This window comes from Echiichthys vipera (genome assembly GCF_963691815.1).
Source record: "Echiichthys vipera genome assembly, chromosome: 18".
NCBI lineage: Eukaryota > Metazoa > Chordata > Actinopteri > Perciformes > Trachinidae > Echiichthys > Echiichthys vipera.
The window spans coordinates 19,168,757-19,190,987 of NC_139843.1; the positions used below are offsets into that span (position 1 = coordinate 19,168,757).

At 42.6% G+C, this 22,231-nt stretch overlaps 2 protein-coding genes across 2 annotated transcripts in view; both read right to left on the minus strand.

The window, feature by feature from the left end:
• Nucleotides 1–643: 643 nt before the first annotated feature.
• Nucleotides 644–4,216, minus strand: LOC310961004 (pepsin A-like; the record flags this gene model as incomplete). Its single annotated transcript, XM_083932915.1, has 9 exons — nt 644–781; nt 973–1,071; nt 1,363–1,504; nt 1,620–1,736; nt 1,835–2,031; nt 2,200–2,318; nt 3,488–3,605; nt 3,692–3,842; nt 4,161–4,216. The coding sequence occupies 9 exons, from the start codon at nt 4,214–4,216 to the stop codon at nt 644–646; spliced, it is 1,137 nt and encodes a 378-aa protein (XP_083789041.1).
• A 3,491-nt stretch (nt 4,217–7,707) lies between these two features.
• The window catches only part of pkd1b (polycystic kidney disease 1b), a gene marked incomplete at its 5' end in the record, with an annotated part of 30,919 nt that continues 16,395 nt past the window's right edge, over nt 7,708–22,231 (minus strand). Inside the window, 24 exons of the mRNA XM_083933120.1 lie at nt 7,708–8,764; nt 8,841–8,952; nt 9,616–9,818; nt 9,902–10,036; nt 10,130–10,234; nt 11,470–11,652; nt 11,748–11,922; nt 13,490–13,690; nt 14,451–14,605; nt 14,698–14,895; nt 14,974–15,176; nt 15,262–15,479; nt 15,562–15,688; nt 16,912–17,347; nt 17,433–17,576; nt 17,825–17,948; nt 18,848–19,058; nt 19,162–19,302; nt 19,709–19,876; nt 19,977–20,172; nt 20,309–20,564; nt 20,662–20,815; nt 21,219–21,941; nt 22,038–22,182. Coding sequence (XP_083789246.1) covers nt 7,892–8,764; nt 8,841–8,952; nt 9,616–9,818; nt 9,902–10,036; nt 10,130–10,234; nt 11,470–11,652; nt 11,748–11,922; nt 13,490–13,690; nt 14,451–14,605; nt 14,698–14,895; nt 14,974–15,176; nt 15,262–15,479; nt 15,562–15,688; nt 16,912–17,347; nt 17,433–17,576; nt 17,825–17,948; nt 18,848–19,058; nt 19,162–19,302; nt 19,709–19,876; nt 19,977–20,172; nt 20,309–20,564; nt 20,662–20,815; nt 21,219–21,941; nt 22,038–22,182 — 5,586 coding nt within the window. The 3' untranslated portion in view covers nt 7,708–7,891. The remainder of the gene's footprint in view (nt 8,765–8,840; nt 8,953–9,615; nt 9,819–9,901; nt 10,037–10,129; nt 10,235–11,469; nt 11,653–11,747; nt 11,923–13,489; nt 13,691–14,450; nt 14,606–14,697; nt 14,896–14,973; nt 15,177–15,261; nt 15,480–15,561; nt 15,689–16,911; nt 17,348–17,432; nt 17,577–17,824; nt 17,949–18,847; nt 19,059–19,161; nt 19,303–19,708; nt 19,877–19,976; nt 20,173–20,308; nt 20,565–20,661; nt 20,816–21,218; nt 21,942–22,037; nt 22,183–22,231) is intronic.

The window sequence follows — 22,231 nt, forward strand, 5'->3', positions numbered from 1 at the left end:
TTACAAAATGAACATCATGCTGAATTGAAGACGACTCTAAACCATTTACTGAGACCATAAACCCATTAGGAAAATGCAAGTTTAAAGCACTTTGCATTAGCTTCACATTCCGGACCCGGAGTGTGCCACTGTGACCAATGGCGTACTGTGTCCTCCGTTGGCAAACTACTACTGTATAGCTGAACAACCAGTCCAGTTGTTTTTGACTGAAATTGCTTTGAGGATAACGATGACCTGGACGAATGAGAACATTCACAGGCTTGTATAGCTGACATTACTCATTTGCTTATTCTATCGCTGTTCTTTACTTCTGCCACTTTAACATTGTGTTCTAGCATTCTTTGGTGTATATTTTGCATGTTATGTCTTCACACGAAAGGGTGTTCTCTGGTTGCCATGTTAAATGATATGTTACAGTAGCTCATCTGTTTACACAGATTTAGGGTCATATCTACAGTATTTGTTGTGCAGTTTAATAAAACAACAGTCATAGTGATTTAACTTGCTTTATTGGTTTTGAGGAAATTACATTATTTATAGGACAAGGAAATAATTTGAGTCTCAGGTAAATTGGAAATCCAAGTATAACAATATTAAGATGTACATGAATGATTCAAGGTGAGGGAAAGTGACTTTAGGTTGCTTATCTGGCCTTGGCCAGACCCACCATATTCTGGGCTCTGCTGAAGACGGCGTAGTACTGTCTGATGAAGACATCACCCAGGATCCACAGGCTGTCTCCTCCGTTGCCAAAGCCAGTACGGCATCCAAAGTATTGAGACTGTGTGAGGGATTTAGGAGAAGAATTTTAGATGGAGAGGAATTACGTATAGTGAGCTGAGAAAATAGCCCCTTTCACAAATGCACTGCAGACTTGAAATTATCCAATTAACCAGGCGCCATCCCTCGCCTATACCAAACGGAGTATCTCCTGTTAGTGAGAAAGTGTCAGGCAGGGAAGCAAAAACTTACCTTGCGAACGTAGGCAGAGCCTGGGATGGTGAATTCCTGTCCGTGGATGTGGAAGGTCACATCTGGCATTTGGGCAATGTTGTTGCAGTTGACCATATACTGAGGCACAGGGGGAGAGAGAGAGAGAGAGAGAGAGAGAGAGAGAGAGAGAGAGAGAGAGAAGAGAGAGAGAGAGAGAGAGAGAGAGAGAGAGAGAGAGAGAGAGAGAGAGAGAGAGAGAGAGAGAGAGAGAGAGAGAGAGAGAGAGAGAGAGAGAGAGAGAGAGAAAAAATAGCAAAATTATATGAAATTTTGGGTCTCTGTTCAATTTTTCAACTCAGTTAAGTTGTATTTAATGTGAGGCTACAGGAGTGTCCTCCAGTCAACCAGCATGTCTTTTTTGGATCTTACGTCTCCATTCTGGCTGTAAGCTCCCACCCAACGGTTGATGTTGCTGATGCTACTCTGAGGTCCAACAATCAGAGAAGTGCCAGTGTCCACGATAGCCTGGCAACCACCATTGCAAGCCACAACCTGACCATTGACAGTAACACTGAAAGTGATACACAGTACAGCATGCATCAGACAGATATCACACTTTTGCCGACAGAAACACTTCGGTTTGGAAACATTTCTGGAGACCTGTGATGCTCTCACTGTGGCTTTACCTGTCCACTGTGATCTGCCAGTACAGCTCATTGGAGAGGGGGATCCAGGAGATGGAGCCATAGTAGTGGTTGGGGTCAATACCACCGAAGGTCACCACACTGCCTTGCTGAGAGTTACTACGGAGGAAAGTGAGAACTTACTGATTAACTTTCTAGAAATCAGTCGTTGTGTCAGTATTAGTAAGTAGTAGGATACTGCAAACGTCTGTCCTTACGAGCTCAGGTACACAGAGAAGAGGTCCTGGTTGACCAGGCCCTCCTTCATGATGTTATCAAAGACGGGTGTAGCGCCGGAAGCAGACAGACGTGGGTATGCCAGGCCCAAGATACCGTCGGCACGCATGTACTGCATGAAGGGAGCCTCAGTCTGGCTCATGCCGAAGATCTGGTTCTGCACAGCGAGCCCACCCACCTGATAGACAACCCAGGCATTCAAAACCCCTTTCAAATTACAAACTGGGCAATTACTTTTTCCATTTAAAGTTAATTGTGAATGAATCCCTTGAACATGTTGAGACAAAATAATAATCAGTGCATAAAAATTGTGAATAAATGTTCATTATATACTTCTATTTCTCACCGTCACAGTGTCGTATCCAAGGAAACCAGTCATGCTGCCGGTGCCGTATTGGATACTGAGAGCACCACCGTTTTGTCTGTAGGTGCTGCTTCTGCCAGGGTTAAACTTGTCATGGTTGTCTAGAAAGGACAGATAAAGATAGATTTATGATGTTATTTTTTGTCAAAAGTGAAGCTAATGATGCAATTCAGAGTAAAAGTTAAGAGCCAATATGAATCTATTGTCTGTAATCTAGACATTGGAACAACTAATCGACTGTTTGAGGTCCTCTGTTCTGGCCTAAAGGGTTAAAAAGGCCTATAGCTAAACACCAAGCCTACAGTACTTGCATCTCTATGCTTGTAATATTTACATTAGATGAGGTCTTCAGCCTAAAGTGATAACAGATTTTTGTAGGCCAACCTGGAATTTTGCCCTGGTTCCCTCACTTAATGTATTTTGGTTCCTTCAACAAAAGTGAGTGGAATTGTTTCCATTGGATTTTGGATTATTGCACAAAAGAAGCTCTGTGACAAACAAAATCTTCACAGATGCTTCCAAAAACACCCCTTTTGTGGTTTTAGAAGCATAGATACAGTCTACAGAAGTAAAAAGTTTACATTAGGCTGTAAACCACCAATAAACTGAAGGTGACTTTAAACTTCCCTGACAGCCTCTGTAGTGTCATTTAGCCCCTTGTTAGCGCCCGACTTTTTGAAGATAAGCTTCAAAATTTAAGAATGAAATATTTTTCTTACCGCATTTTATGTCATAGAACAAAACCATAGACCTTATTTCATGTATTAAAAACCCATTGACTTCAAGAAGAAGGACCCGGCACTCGTTCCTTTTAGCATTCTATAATTATCTCAGGTTCTTATTCCCTTATCCAGCGGTTAGCCTTATCCCTAACCACTCATTCTGGATACCTAACCATAACCACAGGGATATGGATTAGGCATCATCTGGTTCTTCCTTTATTCAATAATAATCAGCGCGAATGGGCATCTGGTTCCCCTAGGGTCCTTGGTGGTCAGCTGACATATGACTTATGTATCATTCTGTATTAACTTCTGTAGATTACAGTCAGGGCAGGCAAGACATCTCAAAATCCACCGCCCTATTCCTAACTGTAAAATCTTGTAATCATTTCTGAAGCTAAGAAATAACTAGTGTAAACAGTTGATGTAGGGAATACCTCAGAGTCAAAGAAATAAGATGGAAAACTTTCTTCAAAGGGTTTATAAACACCAGTCCAACATCTATCAATAGTAAAAGTGGGAAAATGTTTATGTATAGTTTTACATACTGCAGGCTGGACTGTTGCAGTAGACGGAGGGCACCCACAGGTTAGATGAGCCAGTATCAAAGACGACCTTGAAGGACTGAGGAGGAGTTCCAATGGAAATGATTCCATAGTAAGCCAACTGGGGATGAAGAGGACATAATAAGATTATTCATGACCACAATGAGCTGTTTGTCATGAGTTTAACCTTTACCTGCTGTTACTCACATCAGCATCGTTGGTCATGGGCTGGTTGCCCACGGCAAAGCGCTCGTCAAACTTGGCCATGGGGTTGTATGGGTACTTGAGTCTGTATTCCTCCCACAGACCCTGCTCCTCCAGGGTCTCCCTGGCTGTCTTACCCTTCTCCAGAGGGACCCTGGGTGTCGACAAAGGGAGCAACTTCAAATTTGTTTTTTTTAACCAAATTTTGAAGCCTTTTATTGACCTGCTTTTGCTCAGGTAGCCTTCCTTATAAACCTCCGGTAGTCATTAATGAGTATTATTTACCTGTTCCAGCTGCCTTGACTAATATTCAGATTTACTCTTGAGTTCAAGCAAAGAGATTTGACACTTGCTAAATAAAATGCCATATGTCTGCTGTTATTTCAGGGAAGCTAACACAATTTAGGTAGTAGGAGAAAATAATCAAATAGAACAGAAACAGGAATATGTTTTAGTGTTAAAGCGGACTTACTGGATGAGGCACTCAGACAGTGCCACCATGGCACACACAACGATTGCCCACTTCATTGTCTCTGCTTTGCTGTCAACTGTGTAAGAAAATGTATTTCAGTAAGGAAGAATTAAGCTCACGTCACCAAGGTCGATCACATTAGAGAACCACTGAAACTAAAATAGTGCAATAGTGATACAGGTAGGTCTATGATCCTGTAGTATACTCACCTGTAGACTCCAAAACCTGGATGCTGACAGACAGGCATGCATCCTCTTTTATACAGGTGGACTGACATTTTACCATTACGCAATGATAAGGCAATGCACACAGACAAGTGATAAGTAAAGATAAGTAATGGAAAAAGTAATCGTTGACCTCATGGCAATGTCAATTATACAATCGCAGGAAGGAACACAAACTTTTTGGATAAAGCTTGCATAACTGCACTTCAGTATATAGCTTTCCTTATTTTTCTTACTTTTAATATCTCACAACACACTGGTAAAGATATATAGCAGCATAGCTGTTGGCCGTGGTCGATGTTTTTGTTTAGCATTGCAGAATTACAGTTATCTTGTTCATTGAGTTTTCATTCAACAGAGAAGACAAAGTAGTCAGGACTGCGTTGCCGCAGAAAACACATCTTGGGTCGCTGAGTCATGTAATGCTCCAAAATCGAAATGAGGTTGGAGAAGCGGTGTCAGAACCAGGGGCGCCGTGTCAGCAAAAGCCAATGTATGTCAATGTGACATGACATCTAGGACTTACTATGGGACTAAAAACTGTTTTAACACACATACTGTGTAGCTCTTTCTCAGTGGCATTCACAGTGTTTAATGTTGGAATAAAGGTCTAACACACCACTTTGAGAGCAGTGAAAACACCTTCCATAGATTCTATTCGGTGCGTATTTCAGCACCAAGGACTGAGAGCGGAGGTCTTATTCTAATGTGTTCACACCATAGACTTATTTATGGAGATGGACAACCTTTTAGCTCCACAAAGTAGTGAAAACCAAAAACTCAAAGCACTCCTCAAATAAATGTATTCCAGAGATGGTTTCTGAAATTGTAGGTCATTTTTTTAATAATGCTGATGTCTGTTTAAGTGTTCATTTGTTTCAAGTTTGGTTTTAATTAGTTACAAAAACCGGGGTGAATGGATGGGACTCCTTGGATGGGAGATCATGTGACCCTTTACTGAGCAGGTTTTGGTGGCAAAAAAAAACATGGTTGCACCTGTATCCAGGATATTTTGGCTTCATTTTTGTTCCATGGGTGGAACTGGAGCCTCGTCATCCATATTTATAAAGCTGTAAAGGCTACAGTTCACACCGGCTGCTTAAATTTTAATTTGTGAGTCATTTAACCATTACACAAAATAATGTATAAATTAAAACATTATTTATAATCTAATCATTTAAAAAATGTATAAATATTTAAAACATTTGCCTTAGCATATACACACTCTATGCCCTATTACCCTACTATTAAATCTGTATGTTTTAATGTTTTTTTTCTTTTGTGTGTTGGCCGTAGACCACTTAGTCACAGTTTTCGCTACTTTATCATGTGTTTACACTTATATCAAGGTCATTTCCTTTAGATAGGTAATTAAATGAATTACTGCTGATAACAATATTCCTAGAGGTATGTTATCTAAACTAAACACAATTATAAAAACACAAGTGCACACAGTACTGTTGTAGTAGAACAGTGATTTCTTATTCTCGATAAAATGTTTGAAGAAATGAAACCCAGCAACTTTCAGAGAACATGGTCACTTTTCTTTATTTTGTCTGTAGAGTAAAATAACCTCAAAGTGTCTCACTATGTCAACATAAATCTCCATATACAGGTGTCTGGTTGTGAAAGGGAAAATATTATGTACAAAAACAGTAAGAACTTTCATGAAGTAACTTCAAATTTTAACAACTGTTACATTCATTACTCATTACTTCTCTCTTCCTTTACTCACAGTATAAGGACCTGACCTACCAACACTTGTCTGTCCTCATGTGTTTGATCAACAGGCTTTTTGGCTTAAGTAGTTACAGTGGTTTGAAAAAATGCTTGCTTTATATGCCTGCATCGGATAAGGGATCAGTATATTGTATCAAAGGAAATTCCTGCACACAAGACACAGATTTATTTTTGAAAGAACTCATAGAGACCAGAAGGGAAAGTAAGTTTGACAGATTGATTCAATAAAAGTCCTCTGTGTAAGTAAAGTGTGCTTGAATCTACTTTTTTATATGAACTAGTCAGTGATAAATTCAAAATGGAAAATGTTATTACTTCTGCTCAAAGCTTCCAGATTGATTGATTGATTTTTGAGTTTCAGTCCATAAATGGTGAGGGTGATAAGCCATGAACTAAGTATGGAGGAATATCTTAAATGGTACTCCAGCAATTTAATATCTTATTTTCATGTTTGTGGGACCTACGAGAATGGTCAAAGTCAATGCAGCATAGTCCAAGATATCCTCAATTATTGTCCTGATATAACCTGACTCTGCCAGATGATTCGCATTATTCACATTTGCTCAGCATATCCATCTGGGAACTCTTATTTGGAGATCTTTTGGTTAAGGTGCAAAAATACTGGTTGCCGATTGGATAAACCATCTGTCTACCATCAACATATGGGCCAAATCAACCGATCACATCAACGAAGTGTATGACGTACTAATAGCGACGTGCAAAGCTCAGAAAGTAAAAAACATGTCGGTAACTTGAACTATGGATAAATGGCACAATTTCAGGTGCCCGGTCCATATTCCAACAGAAGGATTCAAGAGAAAAAAGCGCTAATGAGCTCGATAGCTGTGCTGCACTCATCTCATCCACCAAAGCCGCCATGTTGTTTACACTGAACAGTCGCTTCTCATTTTATCACACTTCTATTCTTCTTAAAACCAGTGCTGATTAGTTCGGTCGCTTGGAAAACCTCTCTAAATTTCCCTTAGCTGCACGTTACCAGACTGATCTGTGAGTAAAATACAATGGAGCTCGAAAGATCAGGATGGTCTCATAAGGCTGGTCCTGATATGGGTAGAGATGAAAATGCGGGATTTGGCCATAGCAGTAATGGCAACTTTCATTTGATTCACTCTGACTGGTAGATGTCCACCTTTTTCAATCCCAAACCCCTGATTTAAACAGCCTTTGTTTTAAAAAGCATTGGACTTCAAGCCCCAAGCCAACATACCCTCAAACTCTTTCTCTGACAGAACCACAGAAGACATTTCGCCTGTCTGGTCGGATGTACGATCTCCAACCATAATTTGCCATTACGAGACGTCACTGAGCCACATGCAACTTATTGCATTAGCATTAAGCAGTGTTAGGCAGTAATGCGCTTCAGTTATGCTACTAATTTAACTACATTTCTCAGCAGTGTTGATGTTTTCTGAATCAAATGTTTCTTAGTAGCTTAGCGCTTTAATTGATCAAGTACTGCAGCAGCCTCCACGCAAGCTACATTTCTGAAGCACAGTGGAGATCACATTTCAGTAGTGGTGGAAGGGGCAAACAGCACATCCTGTGTGTGTTTACTTGGGAGGTCATGTGTTTGTTTAGGCAAAGAACTAAAACTGCGACACTAATATGGCAATAAAGCTGCTAACAAAGTCATCACACCGGTGTTGCTCAAAAAGTAACAAATACAGGACATCTGTTTTGGCGCTTTGTAGAACCCAGTCAGATCTAAAACTATCAACTAGGTTCACTTCCAGAGTCAACACATGGTCAGTCTTGCTCAGTCCAAGCTTTCCTCTTCACAGGCACTCCGTCACTGATATGCCTTCTTACCCCGTCTTCACTCCTGGGTCTGCTGTTGGTGAATGCCAAATATTCTCCTCCATTGCTACATGGAGCAACACCCCCTTGGATCTGGGAGACCCTCTGGACTGCATCAGCTGAATGAGAGCTCCCAGAATGCCAAGCTCTTCTCCTGGGGAACCTGCCATATCCAGGAGACTCTACAGGATACAAACCACCGTTTCCAAGCTTGGATGCTTCAGAAGTATGCTTGGTATGAAATGGCACTGATTCAGACTCAGAGTAGGTGTTTCTTGTACGGGGAAAGCTGCAGATTGATGCAGCTGAGGAGTGAAGTGTAGAGGGATCGAAAGAGAATGAGGATGGAAGGGAGACTCGTGGCTTGGGGTAAAGAAAACCTATCTTCCTGTGTCGAACTTCTTCTGTTTCCCCTTCTTCTCCTTCCAGTTTCTTTGGCTTTGCTGACTCTTCAAATCTTTCTGCACCTTTGTTACTGATCCACTTCTTCCTCCTCCTGGTCCGAGCCTCTTCTAGTTTCATTTCCAGGTTGTGAATGTCCTTAGTTATCTGATTGACCTGATCAAAACGAGACAGCAGTGCACTGACACAGGGCAGAAGGCGGTCTAGGTGGGGTTGGATGTCAAACCCAGGCTCGGACACTGACAAATCCTCAGATCTCATAGAGAAAGCCGAGGACAGGGGGCTGGGGGATGAAAATGAGGAGAACCGGGAAGGAGAATGGGAAGAGGGAAGGGTGGAAGACAGGGTGGAGAGACGAGATTCCTGTGAGGACCTGGAAGAAGGGATGTCCATACCTTGGAACTTCACCCTGTGTCTGAACTAAAAAAGTGAAAGAAAGTTGTTGAATCAGCAACATGAATGTGGAAGTTTTGCCCAACAATAATGCTCTACCTACCTCTTTGGCTTTGGTGAGTCCCATCCACAAGTTAAGTCTTTTGATGAAGAACTCCACCATCTCATAGTCCTGAGGTTCAATGGTTGGATGGTACAAGTCAGCCTGCTCTGCCCTTGAGGACACAGCAATAGTTAGCAATGAAAACTACTTAAAGTCGTCATCCATAAGATTTGAGATGCCTTGTTTCTAGCTGCCTTTTTGTAAACTAACACCCCACGCTCCCACACCCCATTTTGGTGCTGCTGAGAACATTGCTGCCTGGGACTTTTCCAAACCTTTTACATCTATTATTAACTTAGAGTTCACCAAACTGCCACAAACCACAACGTTTACGTGTTTTGCCTGAATAAATCATCGATTGGGCTCCTTCCTTTTGGATTGTATTTGGTGATCGACTTGAGTGGACTTTACTATGAGAGGAGCAGGTACCGGGGCCAGTTGGTGAGTCTTTCAAAACACTCTTCAAGTAAACTCCAGGTTCACTAACTACGTTGTTGGTGCTTTGTTTTATGTGTAGGGACTCTTCTTATGTTACTGCAGAGGTTTGCTGTTATTTCGAGCAGTATTAGTGGTTAAAAACACCGTTTTAATGCCTTCCCAGTACTGCCCCGACCTAATCAGTGTTAGCCACATCCGGCTGTTAGCGACTCTCCACCATTTCTCCGTTAATAGTTGATCAACAAACTGTCTCAATGACCTGTTTGATGTATGTTAGTGCCAGAAAAAAACCCCGGGATGATTTTGTGCCAGAACTCCATTAACATACATTGTGTACCTGTATGTGCGAATGAGAACAGCTCCACAGAGTCTGGCCAAGAACCATACACATCCCCCTATCAGCAGTAGCCCATAGAGAGGGCCCAAGACTGGTTGGACCCTGCATAGCCTTTGGAGAGCCATCCGCCCCCGCAGGATGGACAGTACTGAGGCACCAGTCTGTGGTACTGACAGGAAACCTTCTGCTGAATGGGCGAAAAGCTGAAACAAAGACACAGGAATATTAAATATACTGTATATCTTCTTTATGAATAATCGATTCAGCTGAACTCTTCTCCTTGTACCGTGTGTCCGAGGTGAGCGCAGAGCATCAGCAGCAACAACAGCAGGACAGTCAGAGCCCACAGCTCCCTCCAGGCTCTCTGCAGCACTCTGCCCAACACCACCCAACGCCGCACAAACCTCAAGGTTCCCAGCAGCTGGGACACACAGCAATGGAAATGAGTAGACATTCAATAGAGTGGGGAGAGCTGTACTAGTAGAGTTGTAAAATGATGGAGCAGAGCATTTACCTTTAGAACAAGCAGAGTTAGCAGGACAGCTGCACACTGAGAACATCTCTGTGCCAGAAGGGCAGCACTGTAGAAGCTGATGAAGCTGTCTGGTTGGATTCGAAGCTTAACGGCACATACAGGTTATTGTTATGTCATCAAGGCAACACATAGAATAGTCAATACTGAAATTAAACTCTTTTTAAACTACTGCCATGATTATTATTAGTCAAAACAGGGTTAAGATAAGGTTTGTGTGTATATGTAGGGGCTTAAGTACCATTTGCCTTGGAGGACTAGGGGACAAGCAAAGCATTGACACTGACTTGTATGTGTTGATTGTCGGTTGTCAAAATAGCACTTAATTTGAATAGAGCTTTGGTCAAATTTGGAATCATTAGGCTAACATGTAACGAGGGCTTGCCCAGTTAATATGGAGTACTGAACCTACCAAAGTCAGAAAATAAATTTATAAGTAAATTACTCGAGAAATAAATTAAGGGCCAGGCCCGTTTGTACTCACACTACCTGGGCCTCGGCGGAATGCTTCTTGTTGCCTATAAGTCATCACACCGTAACACGTCACACGCATTGATTGACACCTTCGCGATGCATCGCTTTGTTTACAAATCTTTCCATAGACCTCAGAGTTTTTGTGCGTCTTGTCCAACTGTTTTTGAATATTTTCGTCTGACCAAATCTGCAGTAAACACTCCATCTCCGCATCACACCAACGTGAACCTTTCGCCACCGTTGTTTTAAATGTCCGCCCATGGTCCGTGTTTTTTCAATGTCCGAACAGGCACACATTAAATGACGTCAGAACCGGAATAGGCCTCGTGCTCGTACACGTGTGCATGCTCGTACATGTGCAAACGAGCTTTACAAAAGCCCACCTCTCCCAAACGGACAGGTGAACGGCACTCACACTTGTCAAACAAACTAGACTTTAGCCCTGAAACGTGCTTGGGCAAGGTAACGGATGGACAGTGTGAGTGCACCCTAACATGCCATTACATATACCAACAATAGTATTAAATACAAAACTGTATTATTTCCTTTTTAATTTATGTTCTTATTCAATTTGCCTTTTTATTTTTATTATTTTTAATACTTTTTAATTTATTTAAATTTTTTTTAAATGTATTAATTCATTTTTGATTTCATTAATTTATTATTTTCTAGACTATTTTCTCCCTTCAACATTTCTTTATGCATTTCTCTTCCTTATGCACATGAGGGGGCTGCCATTCAGTTTGTAATGGGGTCAACTTTTCTTTTTTGGTTAATCGACAAATATCGACTATATGCCTTACTTCTGTTTATTTTGGCCTGTGCAGTTTTCAGTCCTTGTTTCTTACCTTGGAAACACAGGACATGACCCGGGACAGGAAGCAGAGCTGCAGGATAGCCGTTGCCAGGGACAACAAGGCTAGGAGAAGCTGGAACCAATGTTTAAATCGACGCAGATACTGGGCACGCTCAGTAGCCATGGACCATAGTTCTCCGAACAAGATGAGTAAAGCAGAGACGAGAAGAAGAACCTGCAGTAGATAACCAATTGGTTTTATCACTGAAGTTATAATATAATATAATCATCTATCATTTATGCTTTTGAAAGGATTACAGTGTTTGTTACCGTAAGTGCCACCTGCAGGTCCACTCCAGAGGAGGAAGAAGGGATGAGGAGTGGATAGATATAGAGGAAAGAGACGACTTTCAGTGTCTGAGCCCATTCCAGTTGAATAGACACGCACACAAATAAAGCAGACTCTCTGTGGTAGTGTGTGAAATCGATAGAAAGAGTTTTAAACCTGTAATAAAACAATTGGAAAGCATGAAAAACAAAATCCATATTTGTAAAACTCCTTTGAGATTACTAAAAACATTTTGCCTGTTAAATGGATATGCTGATTACCAGAATTCAATATATAACTATCAGCATAACGATGATGCAAAAAATAAAATCTGTCCAAAACTTATATATTATTAAACGTATAACTTAGATTCGGTATCCCATGGAAAATATGCAAAATCATTTAATAATCTACATGAGAAAATCATCATGCAGATTAAAAGTTAATGCTCCATTTGTTCCCAGAAGAAAAAAAGTTACTTTGTTTTTTGGCAAGTTTTAATGGGTTGGCACGCCTCATTATTTTCAAAAGAATAATTAAATCTTTTTAATTAACAACTTGAAGCCGGTGTTTGTAGGCAGCATGTGGTCTGAGAGAAAATTAGACTTCTGCTCCTCCTCATGGCTCTGTTAAAAGATAGGAGACCCTGGCCAATCACAGGTCCTTTTAGACACAGGCCATTCCCATTGGCTGTTGAAAAATAACCACCACCATCCTTGAATGGCCAATTTAGGCTGGCTGCAATAGTGAGTCAATCCCCAGAGACCCCCATATAATGCCCAGCTTTACAGCAGAAATGTTGACAGCCTGGTGCAAAAAAACATTTTTGATCTTTATTCAATTTCATGATTGGAGATTATAGTTTAATAAAAAAAAAATGTACCTATTTAAATCATATAAAGGCTTAGATATGCAAAATTAAGGACATGGCCACTTTAAGTAGCAGGTAGGTACCATCATCACAGGTAGCTAGCATAGAGGATTGTAGAATTGGATCATGTATGATTAATTTAGCTGGTCTTGGCTCCATCCACGCTCCACCTTTTTACCCATTCTAGGATTACCTTGGAGTTAGCAGTGTTAGGCACTGCCAAGATGGCCGGAGCCACCCACATTAAGCTTAGTTTTGACTACGCCCATATTGTATACAAGCTCAGGTGTGCATGTCCCTTCAGATGGTGAACACCTGATTTAACGGTGGAAAGATTGTTGCTATTTCCAACATTGGCAACAATTGCCTGCACTGCCTAACAACCCAAATAAGGAAAACTGACTCATCAAAAAAGAGACTCCAAAAGAAAGTCTGACAATAAACAGAATAAAACACGTCTCAATATTGGCAAAGTGTTATACAGACGGAGAGAAAATGTGGCTAAAAGTTTAGCCTAACCATAACAAAAGGCTCACGGCTGCGGCGTTTAGCTGAAGGATTAGTAAAATTTTCTCTCCAGCCCCGAAGGCTTGGCCTCCGAAACATCAATATTTATCCATAAATACGAACTTGAGTCACAGAATGTCATTTCAAAGGGCTTTACAGGCCCACAAGTTTGGAAATAAAACAGAACAGTAGGCTACTATATATTGAGGTGGAAGGGGCTTAGAATGACTGTATTTTCAAATTCTGACATTTGTTTCGTCTGTTCTAAAAAACTGCCTACCGCAGCTTTAAGAATGAACACATTAATAAACATCCAGTCAGCTTGTCTTGAAGATGCAGTCGCCTTGCCATAACTAATCCACTTACTGATTTTTGTTCCAGTCTGCCATGTTCAAGTCAGCTAGGACCTGGTGTGTTGTTACACTGCTGTTTCCCAGCAAAACACTTGCCAGAGCACTGAGGGAGTGTGTGTATTGCAGTCGCGGCAATCCAACAAGACGTAGTAAAGGGTTTTGGTGTAGGTGGGGCACCAAGGTGCGGGTGATCCACTGCTCTGCATCTGACCAGCTGGATAAAGAGATGATCAACATAAACTTGGGATTGTGTGTGTTTTTCTAGATTTTGTTCTGATAATAAGACTATAAATACGCTTTGGATTAAATTGTAGTACACATTTAGATGCCATGAAACATGAACATTTTTTACTTTTTTTGTAAATACCTTGAAAACAAGTTGTTGTGTGATAAACCTGATGCCATCATGCACACCAAATACTTTACAGTGCAGTTATAACTGGAGATTCTTCAGAATTCCTCATGATTATCTATAATAGGCTTGATAGTATTGTTTGGGAATCAAAATGATCAATCAGTTGTTACCATTTCGCGTTTCTTGATCTACCACAATCTAAACCACTGGGCAGCACATATAGGTGCTTTTTTTTAGCACCAATAGTTAAAGTATTGAGCTTTAATACTGTATCAGCTTGGTGTTTACGTCTTCATAGTAATACATTCAAATATTTTCTGTACAAGTGTGGAACATCACAAAATCCTTTTTAGCGACACCAAATACCTTTTTTCTGTATACTATATAAAATGCACGAAAAAAATTCCTTTAACACAGTACCAGGATGTGCACAACCACCTGTCACTGCTGTCGGACAGGAAAGACCGATTTAGTCAAAATATGTCTTCCTAATACTGTATGTCTAGTGGAACAAGCAGGTTCCTAAGCTCAAGGTTATCTCCCCGGATCATACCGTGTGTGGATGCATTCAGAATCTGGTGTAGTGTTTTGATAGCAGGAAGCTGAGTGTTGCCCTTACTCTCTGAGTGAGGTGAGGTTAAGGACCCCCAAGGGTGCTGTATGAAGATGCCGTCTAACAGCGGCGTGCAGCAGCCTGCCCTGCCTCTGCTCTACGCTGTCCTGGTAGTTCACCATCAGCACCAGCAGCAGAAATAACAGCCAGCAAACACAGTCCTATGGAAAAGATAAGATAATTTAAAAAAAAACAAAAGATGCTTATTGAGACAAATTTCAACTCAATTTTTAAAATTCAGTTTTATTCTTACCTTCATGAGTGATCGCAGAGCCCGGACTTTGCGGGCCTCTTCTTTAGCCTGTAGCAGCCCGTAGCCACATGGTGGCCGAACCTTCCCTCCATGTTCTCCAAATGCCCTCACCACAGTTGTCTCCTGAGCCAGCTGGTCCTCTACCTCTGGATCCACAGGCCTCCACAGGGCTGTGTAGACCAAGGCCTGCACACACACCTGAGCAGGGATGATGAATATGCAAATGAATGAGGAATAACCCACCAAAGATGGAAAAATTAATTAAGATGAACTCACCTTGAGAGGTTCCAGCAGCAGAGCAGAGGTGAGAAAGGCACAGAGAGCCGATACCAACCACATGAAAACTGCTGGTCTGGACAGGAAGCTGCCGTAGAGTCCTACCACAGCCAGGCACGCTCCTAGCAGCACAGCCAGCAGGGGGTAAATCACACACAGCGCCCAGGGAGGGAGCAGCCAGCTGGGTTGACCTCGAGCGACTCCTGGGATGGGGGAGTTGAGCAACAGATATCTCGAACACTGTTCACACCACATCACTAAATATGAATACAAATGTAGCAGTAGTACCTATGCGTGTGGTAGAGGAGGAGCGTATTGAGTCAGGAGAAGGGCTCGGCAGGAAAGTGCTGGCTACGGAGTCTACAGATAGCACAGAGGGACACTTGTAGAGTCCCGCCGCCCCATACAGGGAGAGACAGGACTGTGGATCGAGCTTGTGGATCTCTGCACCATCCAGGGACTTCTCCTCACTCTGCTCTGACCAGCTGCTGCAGGACGTGCTCCGGCTAAGAAGTACAATAACACAGATTATTCTAAGCAACATAAAACTGCATGACACGACAAATGCACGATTCACATATTCCTTACGTGGTTGAAAGTGAGGATGTGGTTCTAGGGGAGTCCCGGCCGCTGTCTGAGTTGCTGTTAGTTATATCTGCTGTGTCCCCTTCTGCTGCTGCTGCTGCTGCTGCTATAGACATCAGCAGATCCTCCTCTGGTGTTAGGCAACAAAAGTACACAATCAGACGTATTTACACTGTATCTATCCACATATCTATAAGGATCCACTCTACTCTGAGACTATTATTGGTAACAATTAATCCGGGACTTTGTCTTTCGCAATGAAATACTGTAGTTTAATTTTCAGACAAAATACTTTCCCCAAAACCTGCCTGCACTTCTTGATGATTCTTACAACCTTCCGAACATTCAACATTTTGATATACGTACTATATTGTAAAAAGTGAGATGTCTTTTTTTATTCTAAAGTGCTATATAAATACTGTGAAAGAATCAAAATGCTCAATCCACACAGAAACACAGCATGTATTCAGAAACTCTGCGGTTAAACTAAGTGGTTGTGATTCCACAATTATACTGTATATATAGGTTGAAAGCGCCATAATAGAGGAGTTACAGTCATTCTCCAGTTGCAATATCGGTGAAGAGATCATGGATGTATTAAGATAACTTGATACAGCGTTCGAGGTAGGGCTCCTTTTGTTCCTATTAAAGTTGCTCAGTGGAGCGTGAAGCCAAAAAAGTTCAGCTGCTGGGGCCTAAAGATACCCTGATGATCAGCTCTGCTTCTGCACTTTTGAGCCCACAGTGCAGGAGCACTAGAGACGTCCACTGGTCGGCCCGGCTACATCTGGTTTAGTGCTCCGGCTATCTTGAATGTGGATTCAATTATTTTAATCATGTGTCCCTTCTAGACTTTCCAAAGGTCATCGGAGCAAATGGATCAAACTCTGTTAAGGAAACAAGTCATTTTGTAGGGGGTGTGGTGCTCAAAAAACATTGATTCACTGATTTATAGATATCTATTTCACCATGTAAGTCAATGGGGAAAAGTATTTTGGGGCCAGAGGGAAACACGGGCAGACCCGGTAGTTGGAATATAACTGTTTGGCCATGTCAAATGGAAGATTTCAATGTTAAATTGGCTTTGAGGCCTGGTGCACTTGCGAAAAATCTGGAAACGCTGACCAATCAGAGCAAACTTTTTCAGGAGGGGGTTAAAGAGACAGGAACTAAGACAACGAGTTACAGACAAAGGTAGAGGTATATTCAGTTAGACTGACATTAGAGCAAGCATGTTCTAATAGAAACCCAAAATAGAAGTATGAACCTGAAAATGAGCATGATATGGGACTTTTAATGATTTACATGATTAAAATAATAACAATTGTTAGGGTTATTTCAACAGTTTCTCACCAGACAGAGTCAGAAGTGTTGTCAGATTGTGGTTAAGACCTTGCACTAAGTTGGTGTTCATGTTGGAAACCTTTTGATCTGTTGCAGCAGAGGACCGGTGAGAACTGGAAATGTCTTTTGAAAGGGGATATGTGCAAAGGTGAGAGGGGAAAGCAGTGGTTAAGCCGGTGGAGGAGGTTGAGGCCAGGCTGAGCTGCATCAGGGCCTTTTTTCTCCTCAGCTGGCGTGTTGGGCCAAGAGCAGGTAAAGCCTTGCAGAGGTTGAGGGCTGGGGTCATCTTTGTGAGGCATGAGCCTGTTGTTAGATTGAGCAGGCTGTCGCAGGACGACCATGCCCCGATGCCCTTCTCTTGACATGCTCCATCTGTCTGGGGCGCCAAGCCAGATGCAGCCCAGAAGTCCAGAATACTGGAGTCAAACCCTTTGCTCTCCAGTAACTACAGATGCCAGAAGAACACTTAATGAGACAGGAGGAGAATAGCATTTCATTTTGTGTGTGTGTCCGTGTGTGTGCAAGCTCACAGATGAAGGACTGTCCTGGACTGGGCCAGAGGAGTCTGGCAGAGAAAGGAAGGAAGGGCCGGAGAGCTTCGATTGGCCAAGGTAGACGTCCATCTCCACCGAGTGGCAAACAGGCGAAGGAGGAACGGACATGTCAACGGTTACCTGGGTTATGAAAACATAAACTGATGCCTGAGTGTACATTCAGATTAACAGAAAACACTTGAAATGATTTCCATACTGAGATATGACTGTTTGACAAACAAAGCTTGGACGCACCACTAATGACCTCTAATCAGCAACATACTGAAGGCACGCGTACGCATAAAACTGATTCAAGTGGTCATATGAGGACAGGGTTTGTTTCAGCACTGAAATATATTATGATAAATTAAGTAGCTGTTTTTAGTTACCTGACTGTGAGTTTTTCGGAACAGGAAACAGAGGAAACACTGCAGAGGAAACACCAGTACCGCAACAGTCATCCCCATGGCAACCGCTTCAACGTTAATCACAAAGTGGGCTGACACTGGTCCACTGTGTGGCAAGGGGACACAAATCAGTGTCATGCTGTCAGACTGGAAAACAATGACGTAATGTCCCTTTGAATGGGTCAAAAATACTAATGCATTACATTTGAATTCTTATAGACAACCAGTATTATATTACCATAGTGGGCAATGGGCATGGTTGGGGTTTTTTGTAGTGGGGTTGTATGAGGTACTTATCCATGGCCACAGTATTATCTAGAGTAGATGGTGGTAGGTACACCCCCAGTTTGGATAAGTAGGCATGAGAACAGACATGGAAGGTGCACAAGGGCAGTAGGTAAAAATATGTTTTAGTCAAAAGTCTGCCTAAAAATATCTATATCTGTTTCAGTGTATGCTATATTTAGAATATTTTCAGAGCTTTGCCTTGCCGTCAGAAAGCCCTGTTTAAGTTTACAAACGGGAAACTGCTTTTCTATGCTCTCGTCAAAGCCGCCAGACTTCATTCACATAAATGCTAATTTAACCTGACAGAGTCAGAGACAAGGGAGTTGGTGGTCTACCACTGCCTCAGTTTGGTTTGGCCTTAGTGTTTTAAAGGGTTAGGTAAGTAACAAAACTAACAAGCACACTAACCTTTCAAGGCAGCGGTGGACCAGCAACTCCTGTCTTCTGTGAGGTAAAAATGACTGTTTTTGTCAAAGGAGTCTGGTTGCTCTCAGGTGGGCTTTTTTTTAGGGGACTAAAATACATTTAGCTGCTACCCCGCTCCACAGCAGTACATTTCTTAGCTTCCGTAGCTTCCATATTTTAATGAAACTAAATGTTACTGAATCATCCAAGGGAAAAACTTTTTGACAGTTACTAAATTATCTGCCATTTGTTATATTATTTATTCCTTGCCATGGAATTATACTTTATATAGAAGACTAAAATCCATCCTACCTGTGCCCCTTGGTGCCAACAGCCCCATACCACAGAGCCCCCATTGCCAGGTAGAGGTGCAGCACGAGAGCACTGCATGTAACCCTCTGACTCCTGGTGAAAAAGCTGTGAGCAGGGCGTTCCCACAGCGACAGCCACAGGTGCTGCTCAACCATCCCAAACGTCAGCTGGGAGACGAAGACCCGTCGGAACTGAGAAAGCTCCTCAGGACCTGGGGGGGTGTCCGAAAAAACACACCACACAACTACCAGTCAAAAAAAGCAGATGTACAGTATATGGAGTTTACTGGAGTGAAAGTAAGTGAATAGGCTTACATGAGGCTAGAACTTCCTTCTCCACAGAGCTGTTCTGCTGATTCTCCACAGACAGCCAGTCCTCCAGCAGGAAGAAGAACATGTGGTCTGTCTGGGGGTCCCAAACCACCACATGTTGAACGTACCAGGATGGGTCCAGACCTACATTTACATATAAGATACTCACTTCACATGTAGTCATCAAGTGAGAGGTAATGGTGGATTTGATAGATTGTTCCTTGCTTAATGACATCAATGACTCAAACCTCACACCTGCTCATAGCCATACCAACTGTATCCATGTAAAGACACACACACACTGCCTCTTTTTTGTTTTGTCTTTTTTTAACTGGAATCTCATACATAGATACATTCAAAATATCTATCTTAAAGGTCTCAAACAGGATGAATCTTTTATTTTGAAAAAATATCCAAAATATCAATCTAGAGGGTAAAAAAGTTACACTTGTAATGTCCTGATCCCAGAGAGCATTATACCAACATACGGTCACAGTCAAAACAGTAGCAACAGTTTTAAAAGAAGGATCATTAGGCATTTTCCAGGAACCTGTGTTGTCATGCCAAATGCGGATTTTCCAAACTTCTCCCAGGTTGTCATCTGTCTCCAGGTGAAACTGGTCCAGGCTGCCACGCTGAAAAGCTCCATCCCTTTGCAGATGGCGAGAGCCGCTCTTGTTCACACCGTACAGACTGATGCCAACATGCGCTGTGGTGCCTGATGGGTGAATTAATCATTTTCCATCACACATGGTTAGAGATTTCATCCATTCGCACACTTTTCATTTCTACATGGCATTGAATTGTCCTTGGCTGACCTGCTCCTTGCCTCCAGCCAGTCTTGACCAGCACCCTGTAGTGGTACAGCCCTGGTCGGCCACACAGGGGGATCTGGCTCAGTCTCAAGCTGTCCAAGTGGTCCAGTTTATGGGCGATAAGCCCCACCAGCAGGTGAATCAGAACCAGGACTGCACACACAATCCCCACCACCGCGTTACGCACGGGACCGCCTGGCTGCACAGATAAGACACAGGGAAGATAGTTGATGATTGTCCTCTTTCTAATCCTGACTTTGCAATTGTGGAATGGATTAGATATATTTATTTTTCAAAATATATGCAGTAAACAACAGCTGTGTGTTCTCACATACTGGTGGCAGCAGAACAACGGCCCCAGGATGAACAAACAAACTGGCCCCAAACATGGTGAGGTGCTGGGAGAGACAGTGTGCTGCGTGGAGCGTGCTGCCCTCCAGTGGCTGTAGACCCTCACTGCTCCAACGGCCCTCTTTCACACTGTAGTACTGGCACAGTGTGCTGAACACACACACGGACACATGGACGGAACCACCCTCGACCACAGACGAGGTCAGGTTGACAGAGAGAGGCTGGTCTGTTCCGTCCAAACTGTTGCGGAAGAAAATTCAGTGTAAATTACTTCTTTATTCAGCTAAACGAGCAGTTGGAACAGGGCACTGAGTTACAGAAAAGAGCCAGGACTTACAGTGGAGACAGAAATATGGTTTCCTCTGTGGAGGTGGTCGAAGCAGAGAGAGTTAGAGTCAACTCTCTCACGAGGGAATCCTGGGATGCATTAGTCCCTGGTACTGCAGAGTTCACTTCTATCTTGACATGTCCCAGACTCACTGGAGTAGCTCCTAGATATGCATAATGCAGTTTGAAAACAGCATTTGTGATTTATAATTCATGCAAAAACTCACAGATATAAACTAAGGTTAATTAATAATTATCTGGGCGCTGCATGGTCGACCTTGAAGAAAGTTCACTCTCATTACTTACCAGATGACTTCAGATAAAATGTCATGTGTACATCACAGATTCCCAGAACTGTCAGAGCCACTGTCATTCATCATTAAAATTTGAGCTAATCAGTGATAGACGCATTCGACTATTAGCGGCTGTTAGCGACTGTCATGGAAATATCTGTTAATAGTTCACACAAAGAAAAAAAATGTCTCGATGGAATATTCAAGCCTGGGATGGTTTTACACCGAAATTTAAGATCTTGAGAAGAAGAGAAAGAAAAGTAATCTACTGTACCTGGGTCCAAGCTGAAGTTGAAGGAGATATATAAACCTGCGTTTTCATCCAGTCCATCCACAGCTTTCAATGTGAGGTTCAATCTTCCTTGAGTCGGGAGCGTCTCAGTAAGACATGTCCTGTTCCCTGCTTCACCTACTCTCCCACCTTTTCCTTCATCACCCTGTCCCACAGGGTATTTGTTGGGTAGGGTGACCCGTATGGCCTGCTCCGGTTTGAGATCATGAATGGGTATGGGTTGGCCTTGAGGCGTGGTGAGCTCCATAGCAACCAGAGTGGTGGAAATCGGAGGGTCAGCTGCAGCCAGGAATGGGTTGGATGCCAACTTTGCATCCATACCAAACAGCACCTGCACCACTTCAGACTCCTGACTCTTTAGGTGAGAAGTTAGGGAGGTTGGGATATGAAACCGACACAAGCGAGAACTCTTCGACCCATCAGCTGACTGAGAGGAGATGGTATGGTCTTGATTGGACTGGTTGGACTGGTGAGTGCAGAGGAGGTCCAAGGGGTCTCCATGGAACCCCACAGAGGTGATATAATCAGTGGAGAGCAAAAGGGGTGCCTCGCCATGAACATGTGAATGCATCAGAGAGCGCATTAGAGCCCCTGCGTGACGCAGCGCTGTTAGAGCGATCACGGAAGCTGGCTGCAGAGTGCTTGAGTAGGCTGGGTGAGAAGTGGAAGCACTGACAGACTCAGACACAGCAGCCATGGTGCTTCCTAGAGATGCAGAGAACACAATATATTCACCCGTTCGGTGAAAAATTCACAATCATGACATTGTTTCATGCAGGAGATGTTGGTTTGACCAGCAACCTATGATGTTCAGGATGTTCCTTCCTGTTTCCGTGGCTGACGAAACACCAGGACTCATCTGTTGCTCCATCACATGGATCATCTTCCCCACAGCTTCCAGAACCTTCTCCTGGCACTTTTCACAAACCAATTCACTAGGAACAGCCTTTAAAAAAGAGAAAATAAAGACATTTTTAGCCGAATGAATGCTCAAA